The 18,296-nt window shown below is 30.3% G+C and overlaps 5 protein-coding genes across 6 annotated transcripts; 2 read left to right on the plus strand and 3 right to left on the minus strand.

The window, feature by feature from the left end:
• Positions 1-1,193: 1,193 nt before the first annotated feature.
• Positions 1,194-3,780, plus strand: LOC143180602 (epoxide hydrolase 4). The gene is made up of 6 exons (XM_076380457.1): positions 1,194-1,826; positions 2,259-2,383; positions 2,463-2,738; positions 2,810-2,967; positions 3,052-3,306; positions 3,382-3,780. The coding sequence occupies exons 1-6, from the start codon at positions 1,614-1,616 to the stop codon at positions 3,561-3,563; spliced, it is 1,209 nt and encodes a 402-aa protein (XP_076236572.1). The 5' UTR covers positions 1,194-1,613; the 3' UTR covers positions 3,564-3,780.
• Positions 3,781-3,897: 117 nt separating this feature from the next.
• LOC143181277 (organic cation transporter protein-like) lies at positions 3,898-7,433 on the minus strand. Its single transcript, XM_076381676.1, has 9 exons — positions 7,295-7,433; positions 5,847-6,130; positions 5,679-5,782; positions 5,435-5,589; positions 5,192-5,360; positions 4,788-5,113; positions 4,410-4,714; positions 4,186-4,322; positions 3,898-4,115 (listed from the first exon to the last, which is right to left on the minus strand). Exons 1-9 carry the CDS (start codon positions 7,314-7,316, stop codon positions 4,109-4,111), a joined length of 1,509 nt encoding a protein of 502 aa, XP_076237791.1. The 5' UTR covers positions 7,317-7,433; the 3' UTR covers positions 3,898-4,108.
• Positions 7,368-13,279, plus strand: Tom20 (translocase of outer membrane 20). Its single transcript, XM_076381683.1, has 6 exons — positions 7,368-7,510; positions 11,221-11,328; positions 12,328-12,549; positions 12,757-12,848; positions 12,940-13,113; positions 13,185-13,279. The coding sequence occupies exons 3-6, from the start codon at positions 12,423-12,425 to the stop codon at positions 13,227-13,229; spliced, it is 438 nt and encodes a 145-aa protein (XP_076237798.1). The 5' UTR covers positions 7,368-7,510; positions 11,221-11,328; positions 12,328-12,422; the 3' UTR covers positions 13,230-13,279.
• LOC143181276 (WD repeat and HMG-box DNA-binding protein 1) lies at positions 7,652-11,653 on the minus strand. The gene is made up of 13 exons (XM_076381675.1): positions 11,577-11,653; positions 11,207-11,321; positions 10,982-11,133; positions 10,793-10,901; positions 10,471-10,713; positions 10,181-10,396; positions 9,817-10,098; positions 9,512-9,728; positions 9,218-9,442; positions 8,918-9,138; positions 8,611-8,853; positions 8,177-8,546; positions 7,652-8,098 (listed from the first exon to the last, which is right to left on the minus strand). Exons 1-13 carry the CDS (start codon positions 11,651-11,653, stop codon positions 7,752-7,754), a joined length of 2,817 nt encoding a protein of 938 aa, XP_076237790.1. The 3' UTR covers positions 7,652-7,751.
• Positions 13,280-14,208: 929 nt separating the features above from the next.
• Positions 14,209-18,070, minus strand: L(3)02640 (porphobilinogen deaminase-like protein l(3)02640). 2 transcript variants are annotated; one of them, XM_076381678.1, is made up of 6 exons: positions 17,607-18,070; positions 17,012-17,084; positions 16,480-16,663; positions 15,923-16,193; positions 15,494-15,810; positions 14,209-15,414 (listed from the first exon to the last, which is right to left on the minus strand). In XM_076381678.1, exons 1-6 carry the CDS (start codon positions 17,658-17,660, stop codon positions 15,240-15,242), a joined length of 1,074 nt encoding a protein of 357 aa, XP_076237793.1. In that variant the 5' UTR covers positions 17,661-18,070; the 3' UTR covers positions 14,209-15,239. The 2 variants fall into 2 exon arrangements, with proteins under 2 accessions (XP_076237793.1, XP_076237794.1); XM_076381679.1 differs by lacking the exon at positions 17,012-17,084 and having other exon boundaries at positions 14,210-15,414.
• Positions 18,071-18,296: the final 226 nt, after the last annotated feature.

Raw genomic sequence — 18,296 nt, forward strand, 5'->3', positions numbered from 1 at the left:
TCTTCATTCTCTAGATCGTCAGTGTTTTCTTTATTATTGCTGGGGAGATTCTCTCAGTCATTTATGTATCTCTTTCGATTTCTGATTCTGCTCTTATTCTTGTGGACATACCTTCAATCATTCATTTATGTCCCTTGATCTCTGGTTCCTGTCTTGTTTTTACAATTATTGATATGCGTCTATTATTCGTCCCTCCTTTCTTTGCTGCATGTCTCTCTGTTCTCTTCTTCATTTCGTCTCTGGTTATAATTATCATTCCTATTTCATTCACATGGAAATCACTCATTGAACAAAGACAGCATATGAATTCATCTCGAAAAGTAATTTATTAAGAAACTCAAGTTAATTAGAAAATTTTAATAATTAGAACGATAGACATTTTAGATTTTATGTGAACTTCATCAAGTATTTGACTTCCTGTAGATGCTTTATCAATTTGTTATTAATTTATCAGGACACTCTGTTCTCAATTTTGTGTCGGTATTATAATTTGAATTCTTACCACTCATAGCGCTGTACTCTTATTTCCTCCGCAGCCGCTAACATTGAGCGTGACACAAATATGATAATGGATCTTTTTAAAGCCCCAAAAATGTGGGACAGAAAAGAACACATATCCTCGCTTATGTTATCTATTAACAATGTCGATAAAGCTGGAAATATAAAAAAATAGAAAGATAGATGTAGGAAGAAACTGTAGTTGATTAAAAGATTAGAACATATTGAATGTAAAAAGGACTCATATACTTATTCGATATTATGTCTCTTTTATCACTTTTATTGAAAACAGAAATTCACGCTACATATACTGCTTTCTTTTCATTTTTTTACAATAATAATCTTCTAATACATAATACACGTATACAGATAATCAAAACTAAAAATAATCTAACATTTGATATCAATAGAAACCTACAAATTCGTCGATCATTTAGGGAACAACTTCCACATATGATTTCCAGGCGATGTTTTGTTTTATACAATATTTGCTTGCTTCGACAACATTATGCATTTCGTTCTAATTTATCAAAGCGTAATATATGACATAAGCGCAAAGTACGAAGCGGCGTTTCGTTATAAGCGTGTCATCATTCGTAGAAATCCTCTTTTTCTCTCAACCAAAAAATCTTCCTGTAGATGTCGCAATGCTTTTGAGAAATAAGCCTCTCAGAACATAGTACCTGATCATTGACACATCGTCAAAATTTATTTCAGTCAATTTTAGCGTCGAGCAGATGCGATAACAGACTACCCCGCTTCTTATGATAACCTCTGCGATCGTGTGCATGCAGACGAAAGCTTTAGTTAGTGACACTGTTTCGTTCAACGAAAGCATATAATTTACGGCATACGGCCTATATTTGGTTAACCTCGTGAACAGTATCGATCTGTATCTTTTCGTCTAGACGCGAAATTGGTTCGATCATTCTTCGTCCTGCTCGTGAATCATGTGTGCATTTCAAATAGATGTGTATACGCATGTAACGTAAACGTTTACATACCGACGTATCAGAATTTGCATATCACCTGTTTGACATAGTGTACTGCGATTCGACTAATTTTAACGCGAAAAAACATTTGAACGCATACGAAAGTTATTTGTGAAAAGAATAATGATGAGAAATGAGAAGATCATTCAAGTGCCGATGTGGGAAATAATTAATTTACATTTCCTCTCTTTCATCTACGGTCTAAGTCTAATAGTGAAACGATTTCTGCAATGGGCTTGGGATCCAAAGAAGTTCTTTATGATGCAACAGCGAGACAAACCGCCCCCATGTCTAGTAGACAACCACTTGGGAACGCATTCTTATGTAAAAATTAAGGTAGTCGAAATTTGTCTCTGTTTTCGTTCACTCGATGACACGCGTGACATTAATTTAAATTTCGAAAAAAGTCCAAAAGAATTGTAGAAAAATCGTCGACCTCCGATAACTCTGCGAAACAGTGACATGATGCGCACGTCTGACTTCGATCGCTGCAGTGATTGCAATATTTTTTTGACGGTTGTTCTAAATAATTTTATCGATTTCTTTCTTCGATTCCAAATGCAATTGATCTGAATTGCATAGAACTTTTTACCTTGTAAACGAAGTATTACTTAAATCGTGGTTAGATCTAATTAATGAACGAAAGAAAATATAGAAACAACGTAATTAAGCATTTTTTAATCATAATTTGGTGTTCAGAAAATATGAATCTATGTTGTATAGAAAATTGAATCTAAAAATTGCTAATGATCATAATTATTTATATAGGGTGTAAAATTTCATTATGTGGAAGCAGGAGATAGGGATAAACCATTGGTATTACTTTTACATGGATTTCCTGATTGCTGGTTGTCCTGGAGAGAGCAAATACTATGTCTTGCTGAACACTATAGGTGCACTTTATTGCTATTTGCATTTCAATGCAGTTATTAACATGATTAGACTATAACAATAATTTTGATATTTTTTTAGGGTAGTAGCAATAGATTTAAAGGGATTTGGTGATAGTGATAAGCCATCAACTACACGTTCTTACAAAATTGAGATCTTAATTGAAGAGTTGAGACAATTTATTTTAACTTTTGGAGTAAAACAGTGCAGTATAATTGGTCATGATCTTGGAGGACTCTTGGGATGGTATCTGGTTGCTTTACACGATGATATGATTTATAAATTTGTTGCAATTTCTAGTCCACATCCTAATTTTTATTGGAATAGGACACCTGGAGATTCTGCATTTGATTTAAAGTATGTGAATTACTCTAGCAAACACTTAATGATGTATGTATATATATTTTCTCATTAATATAATTATTCAGGTGGATGCATTTTAGTAGATTACCTTTTCTTCCTGAAATTGATGCCCTTAAGGAAGATTTATCTATCATAAATGATGCATTTCAGCACCTTCAATTAGATCAAGCAAATAGAAAGAAGGATTATGTAGAGGCATACAAATATGCATTTAGTAGAAAAGGTAAGTAAACTTAAAATTTTTACTAGGATCTTTTTTACACTTCTGCACAAAGTATATTGATGAAAGACAAATTATTTTTTGCAGTGGATTGGACAGGTGCAATCAACTATTATAGAAATCTTCCTTTCATAAGACTAAATACAGATTCTTCTGAACAGATCCATGTTAAAACTCTACTCATAATTGGAAATATGGATCCACTTGTAACAATAGAGGATATTGTGCAAAGCTCTGAATATGTAGAAAAATTTAATGTGAAAGTGATTCAAGAAGCACAACACTTTCCACATCAGCAAAAATCTGATCTAGTGAATAAAGCAATTTTGAAATTTTTAATGGGTAAGTTATATAGTTCATTACAAAAGGTACACATTAATCATATGCTCTTTGATGATAAAGCTGATTTTGTTTTAGGTACAACAAATAATGTAGAAAAGAAACCACAACCAAAAAGTATCATGTCTTCTTGGTTGGGGTCTTTAAGCAATACTGTAAAATATGGAAATTATGTATTTGATACTGTTCATAAGAAAACTAGTGGGGTGGCAAATGTTATACCTAGTAAAATACTTTACCTGGGAGAAACTGCAAATTAGATCAGACAGCAATGAAGTTCCTTATACAAAGTTTTTCTTATTTTTACATTTGAGCAGAGATATTTTTCAAAAGATTCTATAACTAATGATTAAGATAAATGATTAAGTGATAGACTCTAATGATTTTAAAGAAATTAAGGCATTAAGTGACAGAGCTTTAATATTTCAAATTTGCACAAACATTAAGAAGGCTGACTAATTGCTATTTAATTTTAATAGCTGTTTATATATTCGTAAGTATATTTTGACTATTACCTAATAATGTACATACTGCATTAAGTATTGAATCACATAAAAATAATGTTAACTTTTTATGAAGGCCAACACAGAATGATCTCTTAAAATTGTTAGAGCATTTATTCAATTAAGATTACAATAAATAAGATAATTTAAAATAAGATAAAATAATTTAAGAGAATGTAGGGAAAAAATTGGTGCATTAACTATAAAAATAAGGTTATATATTTTGTAAAGTGTAAATATGATATTGTTACATCATTTTTAATAAGTTTCATTGTAGAAATTTAAGTTTCCGTAAAAATGTTCTATTTTCTAAAATAAATATTAATATTTAAGTTATGTTATTTAAAAAAATTTTGTAAATGTCACATATTATACTTACTTTCCAAATTCTTCGCCATCTTCAATAGTCTCAGGCAATTTACAGTTCATTGTCTCTGGTAGTAGTAGGCATAATAAGGCACCAATTAAAGGTCCAACTCCAAATATTACAGGTGGTAGCCAAGGTTCAATTTTACCCTGATGATAAATAATATAATACGACGCGATGTTAGAATGTTGTATATGAATAATGTGAGAGAAACAATAGCACACATAAAATACTACCATTGTTGCTATGTAAGGTGCAATCATACTCCCAGTCCTTGCACAGATACTTCCTAGACCAACTCCAAGATTTCTAACTACAGTCGGGAATGCTTCACTACTGTATAGATAAACTGTTGGAAAACTAAGTGCCATTCCCGCAAGACCCAATGTAGCTAAAAGTATTGTGAGAGTCGAATTTGTTATCACGACTAGGGAGAGCAAGCTCAAACCTGATAGAACATTACCACCTATTAAAATTTTTAAACGAGATACACGTGATATCAAAAATAGAACTATTATAGTTCCAGGCAGTTCCACAGCAGCTGGAAATGATATAAAATGTTAATAATATATTTCGATAATTTGTAATTAAATATGAATAAACATTAAGCTCACCTGATACAGCAACATTTACAAAAATATTGCCATCTAGGTAACCCATGTATTGAGCTAATCCAAAGAAACAACTACCACAAACAAACCAGTTAATGCATATACAAATAGTCTTCAGTCTTAGGTTTGGTGTCCTAAATAAATGTGTAATATTATATTTCTCCTTGGCTTCCTTGTGTAAAGATCTCGCATTACTTTCATAAGTATCTATAGCCGTTTTCACATTCTCTATTGGTATCTTATTTCTGCCAGCTGCTTTAATTAAAATTCGTTCTGCATTTGATAGTTTGCCAACAGCAAGCAACCACCTTGGTGATTCTGGTATGATCCTATGATATTATACATGAAAATTGATACAAAATAAATAGTACAAGTATTTGTAATCATTAATATTGTAATAAACATACCAATAATATGACAATAAAAAAATTGATGGAATAGAAACTGCCATTTGGAAGCCATCCCATGTACGTGTTAAGTATGAAATTAAGGGATTCATTAAATGACCTAACAAGAATGGCACATGAAAAAGAACCGACATAACTGAGCGCCATTCTACTCCTACAATCTCCATGACTGTAATTCATTAAGATTTCGTTTTCAATATACGAAAAATAATTACGAATATTTCTTACAAATTTGTTACTTACGTAAAACAAAGCTAACAAGCATGGTACCACCAGTAGCTACAGCAGTAATGAATTTAAATATTAAAAAAAGTTCGTACCATGGAACAAAAGCACTCATAAATCCAGTTAATGCCTGCAATCCTATTGCAATCATTAAAGGTTTCTTTCTACCAATTCTAAAAAAACAACATTGTTTTTAATAACTCTTCCTATGCTTATACATATATTTCTTTTTATCATGACTCTATGATAATATTTAACATACCGGTCAGCCATTATACTGAACACTAAGTTACCAATAAGTACTCCAAACATTGTACAAGTCTGTACAAAATTTGCTAATTGTTCTCTATCACAAACTAAGTCCCACTGAAAATAATTTATGATTTCTGTAGTTAAAGCAATTAGGTGTAGAATTAAATATTGAACTCACCTGTGTTATAATGCTTTCTTTAAATATACGTTTGTCATATTTAAAACTTGCACACTTCTCCATAGTACCATTCCCTACATCTATGTAGCATTTCATTATTGTAGATTCATTAGTTGTGGATATTGGAGCAGCGCATGAAAAATTAGTTGGTGGTGCAAGAAATATAATTGATAGCTGATGCCAAGCAACTGGAAATTTTACAAGAGAGAGTGCTACAGCTATTACAATGTGCCATGGGCCCATAATGCCCATAGCATTTTGAACAACATCCAATGATGCATGTTCTGAAAAGATAGTTTATTTCAATTTAATTCAATGTTAGTACTTATTATTATAAGTTAATAACAAGATATCTTATTTATCATTAGATGGTAAAAAATGGTAAATTCAAATCGAAAAGTTGTAAATTACAAAATATTCTGAAAAGCATAATTACCGCCGATTACGACCTAATTCTATTATATTTCCGACGGAAGTAAAAGGATGAGTCATTGATTCTATGTTTAAAGATTCAATTGACAGAAAAATGTAATATCAGTAATACGCCAGTATGTACAATGAGTGTTTTTGTTTTTAGTTCGCGCTAGACTGCTAATGGCCTAATAAATTACGACCACGTTATAAAGTCAGCTTAGTGTAAAATTGTAAGACGTAATTAATCAATTAATCATCGAGTAGGCATCACTACACCTGATAATTCGAAAATTTATACTTGCGATTTCTGTCGCTGAATGCACTATTTAGAACATAAATTGTTTTTCAATACATATCAGTTTTTGTGAGTGAAATTTCACAACTTTATCGCTTACTGTTAGGGTGTATATAATGTACATAAGTATTTAGAATTTTTTATACTTCAAGGTAACTCGGTTTTACCATCTAGTAAATTATATTGTACAAAAGAAATTACGTAGTAAAATTGCTGTCATGAGGATTACATGCATTATACATGTTGCACATTAATGCAGCTTTGAAAAATGTTATTCCGTATAAGCTATAGATAAACTTATGTATTTTTATATAGATATTCAAATTCAAATTTTGGAACAATGTTTTTTACTTCTCAATTGTTGAAACAATGTTCAAAATTTTACTGAAATTTTTTACTGAAATAGTTTAAAACATGATATCTACATTAAATAAAAATAATAATTCCGCATATTTATATTCCACGTATAATACAGAATACTTTAGTAAAAGGTATTTAATTTCATTCCATTTTTAGAAGAATATGTTTCAGTTTTCAATGAATATTCTTAAAAAAATATAAATACGTTTTGAATTTCGTATCGAAAATAAAATTTCAATTGTTTATTCGCATGCGTATCGCGATGATGCAATTAAAGAAGCGCGGATAGTGCTACGAACTTAAATGTATATTTAGATCTGCTTGCATTTCGAATACTAACACGAATAAATGTAGAACCATGCCAAATATATCGACTTACCTTTCATCGCCTTTTCAAGCATTGTGTTCGTATCTTTTTATCGTAACTTTTTTCCGATCGATGCAGTTATTGTTACTGTGCAATATGTACTTCGTGTGCTAGAATGCACTAAACACTCAGCGACATTCGCATCGAGGAACTTAAGAAAACTAAAAAGAGTTTAAAGCCTACTCTTTGTCTGTTTTATCGATCCACAACGACGGATCCCAAGTAGAGGTGAAGTATCAACTAAGAAATATCTACTTTATCGATATTTTTGCGTGTTATTTTTCTAGTTAAGAATATTATTAAATTAACAAGTAACAAACAATCGTATTAAAATATATTTTATTGCTTTTTATATGTAATGTAGTAAAAATAATAACGCTAATACCGAATATTCGCAAATGCTTTCTATAAAATATTAATTTAATAAATTAAAAAGTATAAAAATTATACGACTGTAAAAACTACATAATTATTTTTCAAATGCAAAAGAGCTGAGTATTTTACTCGAAGCTCGTTTTGCCTGATTATTTTGTTCATTCTCTGGACTCAATTTTCGTTTCTTGGACTCCGATTCTGGAGTATCCTTGCTTTGGGAAATTCCGTCTTTTTCTTTGTATCTTGCTAAAGCTGTTTTTGTTAAGTCAGCAGGACTTAGTTCAGGAAATTCCTCTTGTAAATTTTTCTTATTTTTAGCGTACCAACTAACAAAAGTTTCTTTTTTTGGAGTATCTTTTGCTACTTTAGTCTTTGTCTTTGGAGGAATAGGTGTGATTACTTTCTGCGGTTTTTCTGGAGTTATGTCTAACCCAGCTAATCCTATTGGATTAAAAATGAAATTCGACTTAAATATCACCATAAACTTGATCATAATAGAAAGAATATAATGGTTAATACCTTTTGTTGTTGGAGAATTCCCACTCTTCAAAAATGGATTGTTTCTTTTCATTGATAATGCTTCAGTCATAGATAAAGGCTTAATTTCTACGTCTGGCTTTTTCTGAATATTTAATGAAAACGGAAGGTCTTCAACATCATTATCTGGTTCTTCATCATCACTTTTAATCTTTTCTTCATTATTATCATTACTTTCTGTTTCCTTTTCTTTCTCTTCTTCCTTTGTATCTGCGATTGATTCTAATTTGTTTGACAAAGCTACTCGGTTTATCCTCCGAGCATATTTGATTGCCAGTTCTATGACTTTTTCTGATGCAATTTGTTCACATAATTCAACTGCACGGTATTCTAAATTACTTCGACAGGCGAGCTAATAAAATGAAGTTAATTAATGTAGATATACATTTAAATTTTACAAAGAAAGATATACATACTGCAATAAGAGACAGCACAGCCTCATTTTCTTCTAACGGGTCACTTCCTAATTTCCATAACATTAATTCTTTCTCTGTTTTTTCACTCTTGAATTCACATAGTGGTGGAGCTAAAGATACTTCTGTGATTACAGGGCGTGGAGTAGTTGGTGGATAATGACTTCCTTTACATAAAACGCAACGCGCAACACTTTGTTTTTCACTTATTCCAATTATGAAATAGTGATCTGCTTTACCCTTGGACTACGTTAAATTAATTATTTAATTGTGCAGTTCATAGTGTATTATAGTACAAGCAGAGTATTACCTGCCCATTCATATCACAAGCAACCCTCCATAAAGATGATTTCTTATTGTAGACTTTGATAACATCATCAGTATCCATTACAATAGGGGACCCAAGATCAGAAAGTCCTAACCACATAAGCTCCGATGAAGGTGACAGTGGAAGACACAGCGTCCGACTGTATAAAGTTACACCACGAATTTGAATCCACAATAGACTCATGCATTGATCACCAGATGCCCCTATTTGAATATTTATGTTAAATCATGAAATTACTAACCAATGTAAGAAAAACTAATTAATCTGAAATGAGATAAACACCTATTCCATTGTGATAAGCTACTACTAAAGCATTTTTAAGTCCATTCATTGTAACCACAGGACCTGGTAAAGCTATAATTTCGCGTTGCGTGCCTCCTACTGTAAAAATTCTTAAGTTTTTTCTAGATGTCGATAGCGCTACAAAGTTGTCGCCAGCAGCAATGCACTGCCCTTCTTCATCTTCAGGAAGATCTGAAGACCATTCTTTATTTCCAGAGCCCCAACCTAGTTTCAAAATGATTATGATGAATTAATTCTAAAAAAATCTTAATCACTAGTACAAAGCATACAAACCTTGTAATGCTATCACTACAAGTTTGCTCCGTGTATCACTATTTGATGGGCAATTCAATGCAAGTGCTTGTGGTGATAAAGCTGCTATTGTATGTCTTAAATAATTATTGATGTGCATACTGCGGTGAATCGTTACATCGTGAAATTCTATTTCAATGCTAGACTCATCCCCGTCTTCAGTAGTAAAACATCTCACCATGCCAGTATCATTCCAAATCTACAGAATATAATGTATTATGTATATGATGTGTACAGGCAATATATTTAATCTTTTACTCTAATATAGCAGGCTATAAGAATTTTACCATAAAACGTGATAGTAAGTGTATTGGAGATGAGCCTGGTTGAAATGGTGGTTGTAAATGAATTTCAGGTGCCAAGACATTTACTTCCTGTTCAGGTTTCTCAGATTCCACATCAGAATGACTTTGTTGATCATCTTCAAGATCTACAGATGCCTTAATTTTATTTAAAGATATCACATTTTCTCCATCATCTTCTTCATCTGGTAAAATATTATTGTCCCCAACATCTCCATTTGTTTTTGTGTCTTCTTCACCATTACTAGAAGGTTTATCAGAGATTATCTAAATTAAAGTAAAATAATACAAATAAATTATAGTACTAGAAAGTTAGAAATGTATTGTGAAAAAAATGAAATATACTTACTACATCAATACAACCTAATTGACCTAAGAAATCACAGAATGCAATTTCGTCTGGCTTATCAATATTCCAAGATAATGCAGTAATTTTAGCATTTTGTTGATGTTCCATGTAACCAATTAATTGTTTAGTTTCTACATCCCAAACAATTATTTCTCCATACACAGTACTAGCAGCTACCAATGTACCACATTCAGAGAATTTACAAATATTAATTTCCTATATTGCAGATAATAACACTGAACAATTTTTTATTTATATATTCCAATGAAAAATTTCAATGCACAACTTACAGTTTTTATGTTAACACACTTCAAACGAAACAATTCCTTCCAGGAAGATCTTTCCACTATAACTACATCTTTCATATGAGGATATGCAAGATATCTACCATCTTTAGAATGAAATGAAGGTACACAGTACACTTTTGCTGTAAAGAATGAATTACACTTGGGCACAATATTATTCCAAGTATTTGCAACATGTTTCTCTTTAATATTCCATACTCTAATCGATCCATCTGCGCTTGAAGATGCCTAAAAAAGTTTCACAATATGTTATTAATACTGAACACATATGAATTATTACTAACAATCAATAAGGAGTATACTTTACCACAAACTCTTCTTTAGGATCTAATGATAAACCTAATATAGGAGCATCATGCCCTAAGAGTTCTATATTGTCTGATGTACTAATATCTGTGACCTGTATCCTCATATCACTTTAAAATATAAGTAAATATTAAATATAAAATATAGTTCATTATTTAGAAAACATTAATACAAAATATAAATGATATACCAAGCTCCTGACACTATGATGTTACTGTTTTTTGTTGTTGCTAATGCTGATACTGGTGCTGAAAATCTTGTAACTATTCCTTCTTTTTCTAAATCAGGATAACTGAGTATTTGAACTGTATTGTTATCATTACCAACAAATATCTTTCCATTCTAAAATTATTATAGAATTAATAAAAAATTGTTTCTCCAGAGACTTTACAATTTAATATAGACAATTGAATACCTTTGATATTACAGCTATAGCTTGCTCTGAAACACAGCTCGCAGCAGGATCATCATCCATTAAATTTAACCAGGATCGAACATCTCCATCAGATCCACAAGTAACAAGGCCTCTTCTAAAATGCAAGTACCATTAAATTACATTTTTTACAATTGATAATGAAATCATTTTTTTTTCTTTTTATGCTACAATGCATTGAACTTTTTGAATTCTTAACTTTCAAAGATATTTGATAAAGATCATAACTACAGTAGTTTATATTAAATATTGATGGCTCTCATACAACAATATTTTTCTTCGGAAATATTAATAGACAGTAGCCAGAAAATGTAAATAAATGTGTTTATTCTACACACATGGTCTTGCTTACTTTTCACCGGTAAAATAACAAACATCCGTATGCCCTTCTGGATGTGCATAACGCATAGGCTTCTTTACTAGTGGCATATTTAAATAAATTTATATAATGTGTAGCTGTGAGATAAATAAATTTCTTAAATCTGGCATCACGAACTTGAGGCTCTTTGCACGCGTATTTTGGCGCGCATTCTCGATCACCGCCTTGACTAAAAATTTTACAGATTTTACATCTGCTAAAATTTATCGAATTTCCCATAATTTTAGTTCCCTCAGCGATTCTGATTTTAATTATTTCTTCTGTGATTGTTTATGGGTAAAATCTATTCAAAAATGAAAACTCACACGTAAATTCATATAATGCGCGTTACAAAGAGGTGTTAGTTTAGAAATGTTATGTGTTAAATAGGACAAAGTAGAAAAGGAATGTTATATTAATTATTAATAAAATATTACAGCTATTTTAAATTAATGCTGAAATATATGTGTAGATCATATTTTACACAATTATAAACAAATTCAAGAAATTAACATAAAATACGATGAAACTGCAATATTTTTATTCGGTATTCTTAGAAAAACAGATTCGATGTGATAGTTAATATAAAAAAGGAGAAATGATGGAAATGAATGGAATATCAATTTTCTAGTGAAATAATGTTTAAAATATCTCTAAACAAATATCAATCTGGGGAATTTCTCAATATCATGGCGTCGTTCTGGAGCACATGATAAAATTCTGTTTCTGCTACTAAATTCTGTAGATTTGATAGCAGACGCAGCCTTTTCTAGAGTGGCCGAAGGTGCAATGAGGAGTTTGTAAATTTCGTCATTATAAGATTCAAATTTATATATTAGAATGACCATGATTTCGAAGGCTGCAGTGGGTATAGCTGTTGGCATAGCTGGAATATTCGTTGGATATTGCTTTTATTTCGATCAAAAACGTCGCAGCGATCCAGATTTCAAAAAGAAATTGCGTGAACGTAAGTCAAGCTATAGGTTCCTATACTCTTTGAAGATTTTTTTAACCATGTGGTCAGAATGCAATCGATCCTATAGAAAAGCACTTGTGAAGCTTGTTAATAGATTTTGTTACCAACAATAATTATTTATGGAAAACGAGTATCCTTTGCTACACCATAGGATGATACATGAATGATGTTTAATGTTGTTTTGTTTTGTAATCATAGGTAGAAAAGCTAAGAGGGCAGCTCAGAAGTCTAATTCACAAATTCCAGATCTAAAAACACGTGAAGGTGTACAGAGGTTTTTCTTACAAGAGGTTAATACAAAATATTTTCTATTGATTATTATACTTTTTCTATATTCTGTTTAGTAAATTATTTCTAAAATATGTTATAAACGTTGCATAGGTTCAACTTGGAGAAGCAATGCTTACGTCTGGTGACATAGAAGCTGGAATTGAACACATAGCAAATGCAGTTGCAGTGTGTGGAGAAGCTACACACCTATTGCAAATTCTTCAACAAACACTGCCACCACAAGTTTTTCATCTTTTATTGCAACGGCTACCCACTGTTGGCCAGGTAAGTGTATTCAAATTATATCTTTTAAGAGGGGTAAGAACAATAGGAAATTTGTTTCTTACTTGTTACAGAAGTTAGTAGTTCAAACTGGAATGGCTGAGGAAGATGTTGAATAAAACAATATTAAAAATTGCGTTGAGTATTTTAAAATAAAATCTAAACATTAGTAGAAAGTGTATGCTTATTTTGATAATGTAGACATTTGCGTGGCTTTAATCTGGTCAAGCCTTTTAACTATATGTCTTGTTCTCCTTGATTGAACTTCCATACTCCTATACATAATGATCAATTAAAAACATGATATATTTATATGCATTTAAATTTCAAATGAAAAGAACTTTTGTATTAATTTGTTAAATATAAAGTCTTCGTTTGAACATTACATTAACTACCTTTGATGTTTTTGACTGCCAGTCATTACTCTTAATATACAAATAAAATATATTTCTGTTAAAATGGCAGCCAAATATACATACAGCACACTTAGGTGAAACTCTAGTCACTCAGAACTCTTTTTTAACTTTTTATATAGTATCATTGCAACAAATAGTTCATATTTCTTAAATGTTTCATGGTTTTTGAAAAGGAGCAGAAATGGAAACACTAATTAAGGAATATAACAATTGATCTAATTGTAGACAATTAAAGTATTTAGTCTTGTAGAAGTATCAAAATAATTTTATGTGTTAAAACATAATGCTCCTTCAATGAGAAATTCATACAAGTTGTGATTTGAAAAATCATATACTTTTTTTCTAAAAACATTTACAAGTGGTTACAAAAATACTGTTATAACTAAATATATTTTATAGAGTTTGCACAAATTTATGCAAATATGTATTTTACCTTGTGAATATGGAATTAATATCCTTGTAATAGATATATCATCTTAAGCATAGGTACATGACATTATTTTCAATGGTACTCACTAGCATACTGAACACTTTATAATTATTTTTTGTATAAAAAATATTCTATTCTTATAAAACTAAGAGCAATAAACAATAATCATAGTTTCTATCAAGCAGGAACGTTTTTCTTAAAATCTGTATCATGCGAATAAAAAATTGAATGTTATTAATAAAAAAAAAAAAAAAAAAAAAAATAAGTTCAATAATACTTTATTGTGTCTCTGACTTTTTTATGTGCTTATTATAATGATTAATTTCTTAGTCAAAAAAATTTTAACATAATATAACAGTTTGATTTTGAGCTTGGATTTTAATTTAATGAAGTAGGCCTGTGAGTATCTTTTTTCGTCTTTTTTTAATCAATATAGAATATACAATCTCTTTACATCCTTTAGTTTCTTCCATTATACAACAGTAACTACAGCTGTACACAAAATTTTTATATAACGAATTTGTTTTCAATCATCAACATATAAACAATTGTATAATATAATCCAATATTAACATTTCTTTCATATATCTTGTTTTATATATTTTATAAATATGCCGCGTTATAATACTATATAATTATATAAAACAATTAGTTTTCTTGATAATGACAATTGTTGCTAAAAAATAGATCTGTTGATATTAGCTGCACTACTCCAAGTGCGCATAATTAATTTTAGAAGTTTCTACTTGTATGTATGTATTAATAATAGTGTGACTGAAAATGAGCCGAAAATATATACAATATATAAAATAGATTCAGACATTATTATTTTTATGATTTTATTACAAATGGAGTCTTACATAATATAAACTGTCTCACATTGTTCAACATTTTACATGATTTCGGAATTATAATAAAACAGTTGATTCTATATAACATGTTTTGTATTTACAATAAATATAGAAATAAATTTGTACAATAATAAAAGAAATAAAATCTGAGCAATTTTGAATATTATGTACACTTATTGATTGTACAATATTTAAAACTATAACTGGAAGATGATAAAATTGGTTTTTGAATGGTTATTGGTAACCATTTCTTTTCATAAAATATACAATGATGCATCACAGAGCTTTTTTTTACAGAGTACAGTATTTCTTGAAAGAAACCGAGTAAGCATATCAATCTGTCACAAATAACACCAATTACAAATTATGTGCAATTCAAGACATTCTTTCATCATCAAGAAAAACTAATTTTCGTATCGCTCTTTATAAATCCTATATCGAATGTAAAATTTCATTTCTTGCTTCCGTCATAATGTCAAGAGCATTCTGTTTAATAAGACTGTTTGCGAGATCTTTACCCAGTTCTTCAGCACCCAGAAGACTTAGATCGCTTACTTTACCAGGTGCAACACTGCAGTAAAGCTGTGGTTCTCGATATGGACATTTCCTATTATGCCAAAAAATTGTATTAATAACTATTTTAGGTTTTAAAAAAGTTGTGTTTATAAAATTAAGTTTTTGCATACTTCGGAGGTTCTCCATCATCGTCTGGTATATAAAGTTTACTACTGAAAGTATCTGTAACAAGTTTTTGTCCATCTAACGACCATACTGCACCAGTAATACTTAAATTTTTATTTTTCAATTTTGTAGAAACTGCAACTGGTGCAGAACATCCACCACCTAATGTTTTTAAAAAAGATCGTTCAGATACACATCTTAATGTTGTATCTACATCGTATAATGGTTGTAACAGAGATAATATTTTCCAATCTGACTCCCGGCATTCAACTCCTAATGCACCTTGTCCAACAGCATATAATGCTTCCTCTGGCTCTAACAACTACACATATATTGGAAACGGTATAAGTGAAAAGATCGCAAGTTATTAATCAATGTGACTAAAGTTGTAATAAAAGTTATAAGTAATAAAACTAAAGTGTAATAAAAGTTACCTGACTTATCCTCTCTTCCCAATTCATTCTTTTTAAACCAGCAGCAGCTAATATAATTGCTGCAAAAGGCCCATCTGGATCATCTAACTTTTTTAATCTAGTATTTAAATTACCACGAATATTTTCTACTTTTAAATGTGGCATATTTCTAGCTAACTGAGCTGATCTACGCAATGAACTTGTGCCAATTACACTACCTTCTGGTAAGGTAGCTAATGTCTTGCCTTTGTACTTTTTAGACATAACAACTGCATCGCGTGGATCTTCGCGTCTATAAAAGAAATTTTTTATAATTATAATTTATAATAATATGTTAAATATCAGTATATATCTCTTAATAAGATAAGCATGGAGATATGATACAGTCAAAAATATGCTACCAACTTCAGTCTGATAACCACTACGTAAATTATATGTATTTTGTGTATGCACATTTCTTTCATGAATATGATAATTGTATGGCAAATTTAAATTTCAAATGAGCAGGCCCATATTTTGAAATGTTGCTACATGGGCAGCATGTTAAATTATCATAGTTATTTTAACTTTATACTTACTTTAATATTGCACCTAAAGCCATTCCTTCTGGCAGTGATGTTGGTAAATCTTTTAAGGAATGCACCACAAAATCAACACGGCCATTTCCTAAAGCTAACTCCAACTCTTCTGTAAATAAAGACTTTTCTCCAATTTTAGGTAAAGATTTATCCAGGATTTTGTCCCCTTTTGTGCACATTGTAACTGCAAATTATACATAGACATCTTTAGTAGTTATAATAACAAGAAAAGTCGTATTAAAAAATTATAACAAAATATGAATTTATTTTAAAATAAAGATATTATAAGAAAAAAACATGTCATGTATCTTATATAAGTGTGTAGATACATTTTTGGATATGCATTTATGAATTATGTAATTGTTTCATACATATATAGTAATTGTTGCATATTATTAATGTTCATGTTAAACATCAGAAGCTTTTACAAACAATTTTTAATATTATAAATGCTCAATTTAATTTAATCATTTTCTCTATAACATAAAAATACATTTCAATTAAAAAAAATTAACAAATATAATAATTTTACCTATTTCAAAATCTTTTGTGGGATGAACCTCTTTTAAACATTGTATCACATATCTGGTCTGAATCAATGCCAGCTGAAATAGTTACAATTATACATCAATTATAAAAGTCATACATTTTCTAATAAACATTTAAAAATAATAATTCTACCACAAGTTTTTTTCTTGAGCACAAAATATATTCACTGAGTGATTAGAAAAGTAATTTATACTACTTATTGTATGTAAATATCTAACATTGTATGGAAGACTATTATAAAAAACCTATCATTAAAAAAATGCTGAGTAATGGCAATCTAGTTGGGAAGATGTCAATCGTAACATTGTACAAATCATCTATTATGTCATTCGCACATTGTACGTAATTTTATAGCCATTCAACAAAGCAAAAATAGTAATTTGAAGTAACAAAAATATATTTATTTTATTTTTCATATCTCCAGAACGATTAGCCATAAAATAATCTGCTTGTATATTTACTATTCCTAATAAAACGTATAAATCTTCAAAGACTGTGATATAAGAGTGACAGTGCAAAAAGCGGTAGATGTAGACTTTCTTTTTCATCAAAAGGAAAAATAATATTTATCTACTCACCTCGCTTTTCCGAGATCCGACTCGTATTACGTCACGTGTGTCTGAACTCGTCATCACGGCAATTTAAATTTCTATTATACTCCGTGCACAGTGTTACAATATGTGAATCTCGAGGATGATTATTAGGTAATCAATATATCCCTATTTTGGAATGTATCAAATGCGCATTGTGTCCAAAGGACAGAAAAAATTGAATTAGGTCAAAGACACGAACAACTTTCACTATACTTGCACGGTAACCTCTAGCACATACGCTCAATGATAACTTGAATAAATGTCCAACAACAAGTAGAATTTACGAATATTACAACTATTAAATGGCAGTTCAAGATTTATTTCACAGTTACTGACACTGCAGTAGAACGTGAATGAAAGTTCATGGAACAAGGAATACTACATTTTTGTGAACATCACTTCGATCGGAAGAACCCGAAGGCATGCACACGAACGGTATCCAACTGACTGAAAGGTCTGTAGTAGAGATGGACAGTGGACGTTATCTAGATAGAAATTATCTACATAAAGATAAAATAAAAGATATTTTATCTTAATTTGAATAGGATAGAATGACATTCTTTTATTTGTCAAATTCTATCTTTACTTTCGAATATTTCTAAGATTCATTTGTATGTTCAGTGATGAATTAAGTTCATTTTTATATGAAACAGGATGTTACAAATATTACAGCGT

This window comes from Calliopsis andreniformis, chromosome 6 (assembly GCF_051401765.1).
Source record: "Calliopsis andreniformis isolate RMS-2024a chromosome 6, iyCalAndr_principal, whole genome shotgun sequence".
NCBI lineage: Eukaryota > Metazoa > Arthropoda > Insecta > Hymenoptera > Andrenidae > Calliopsis > Calliopsis andreniformis.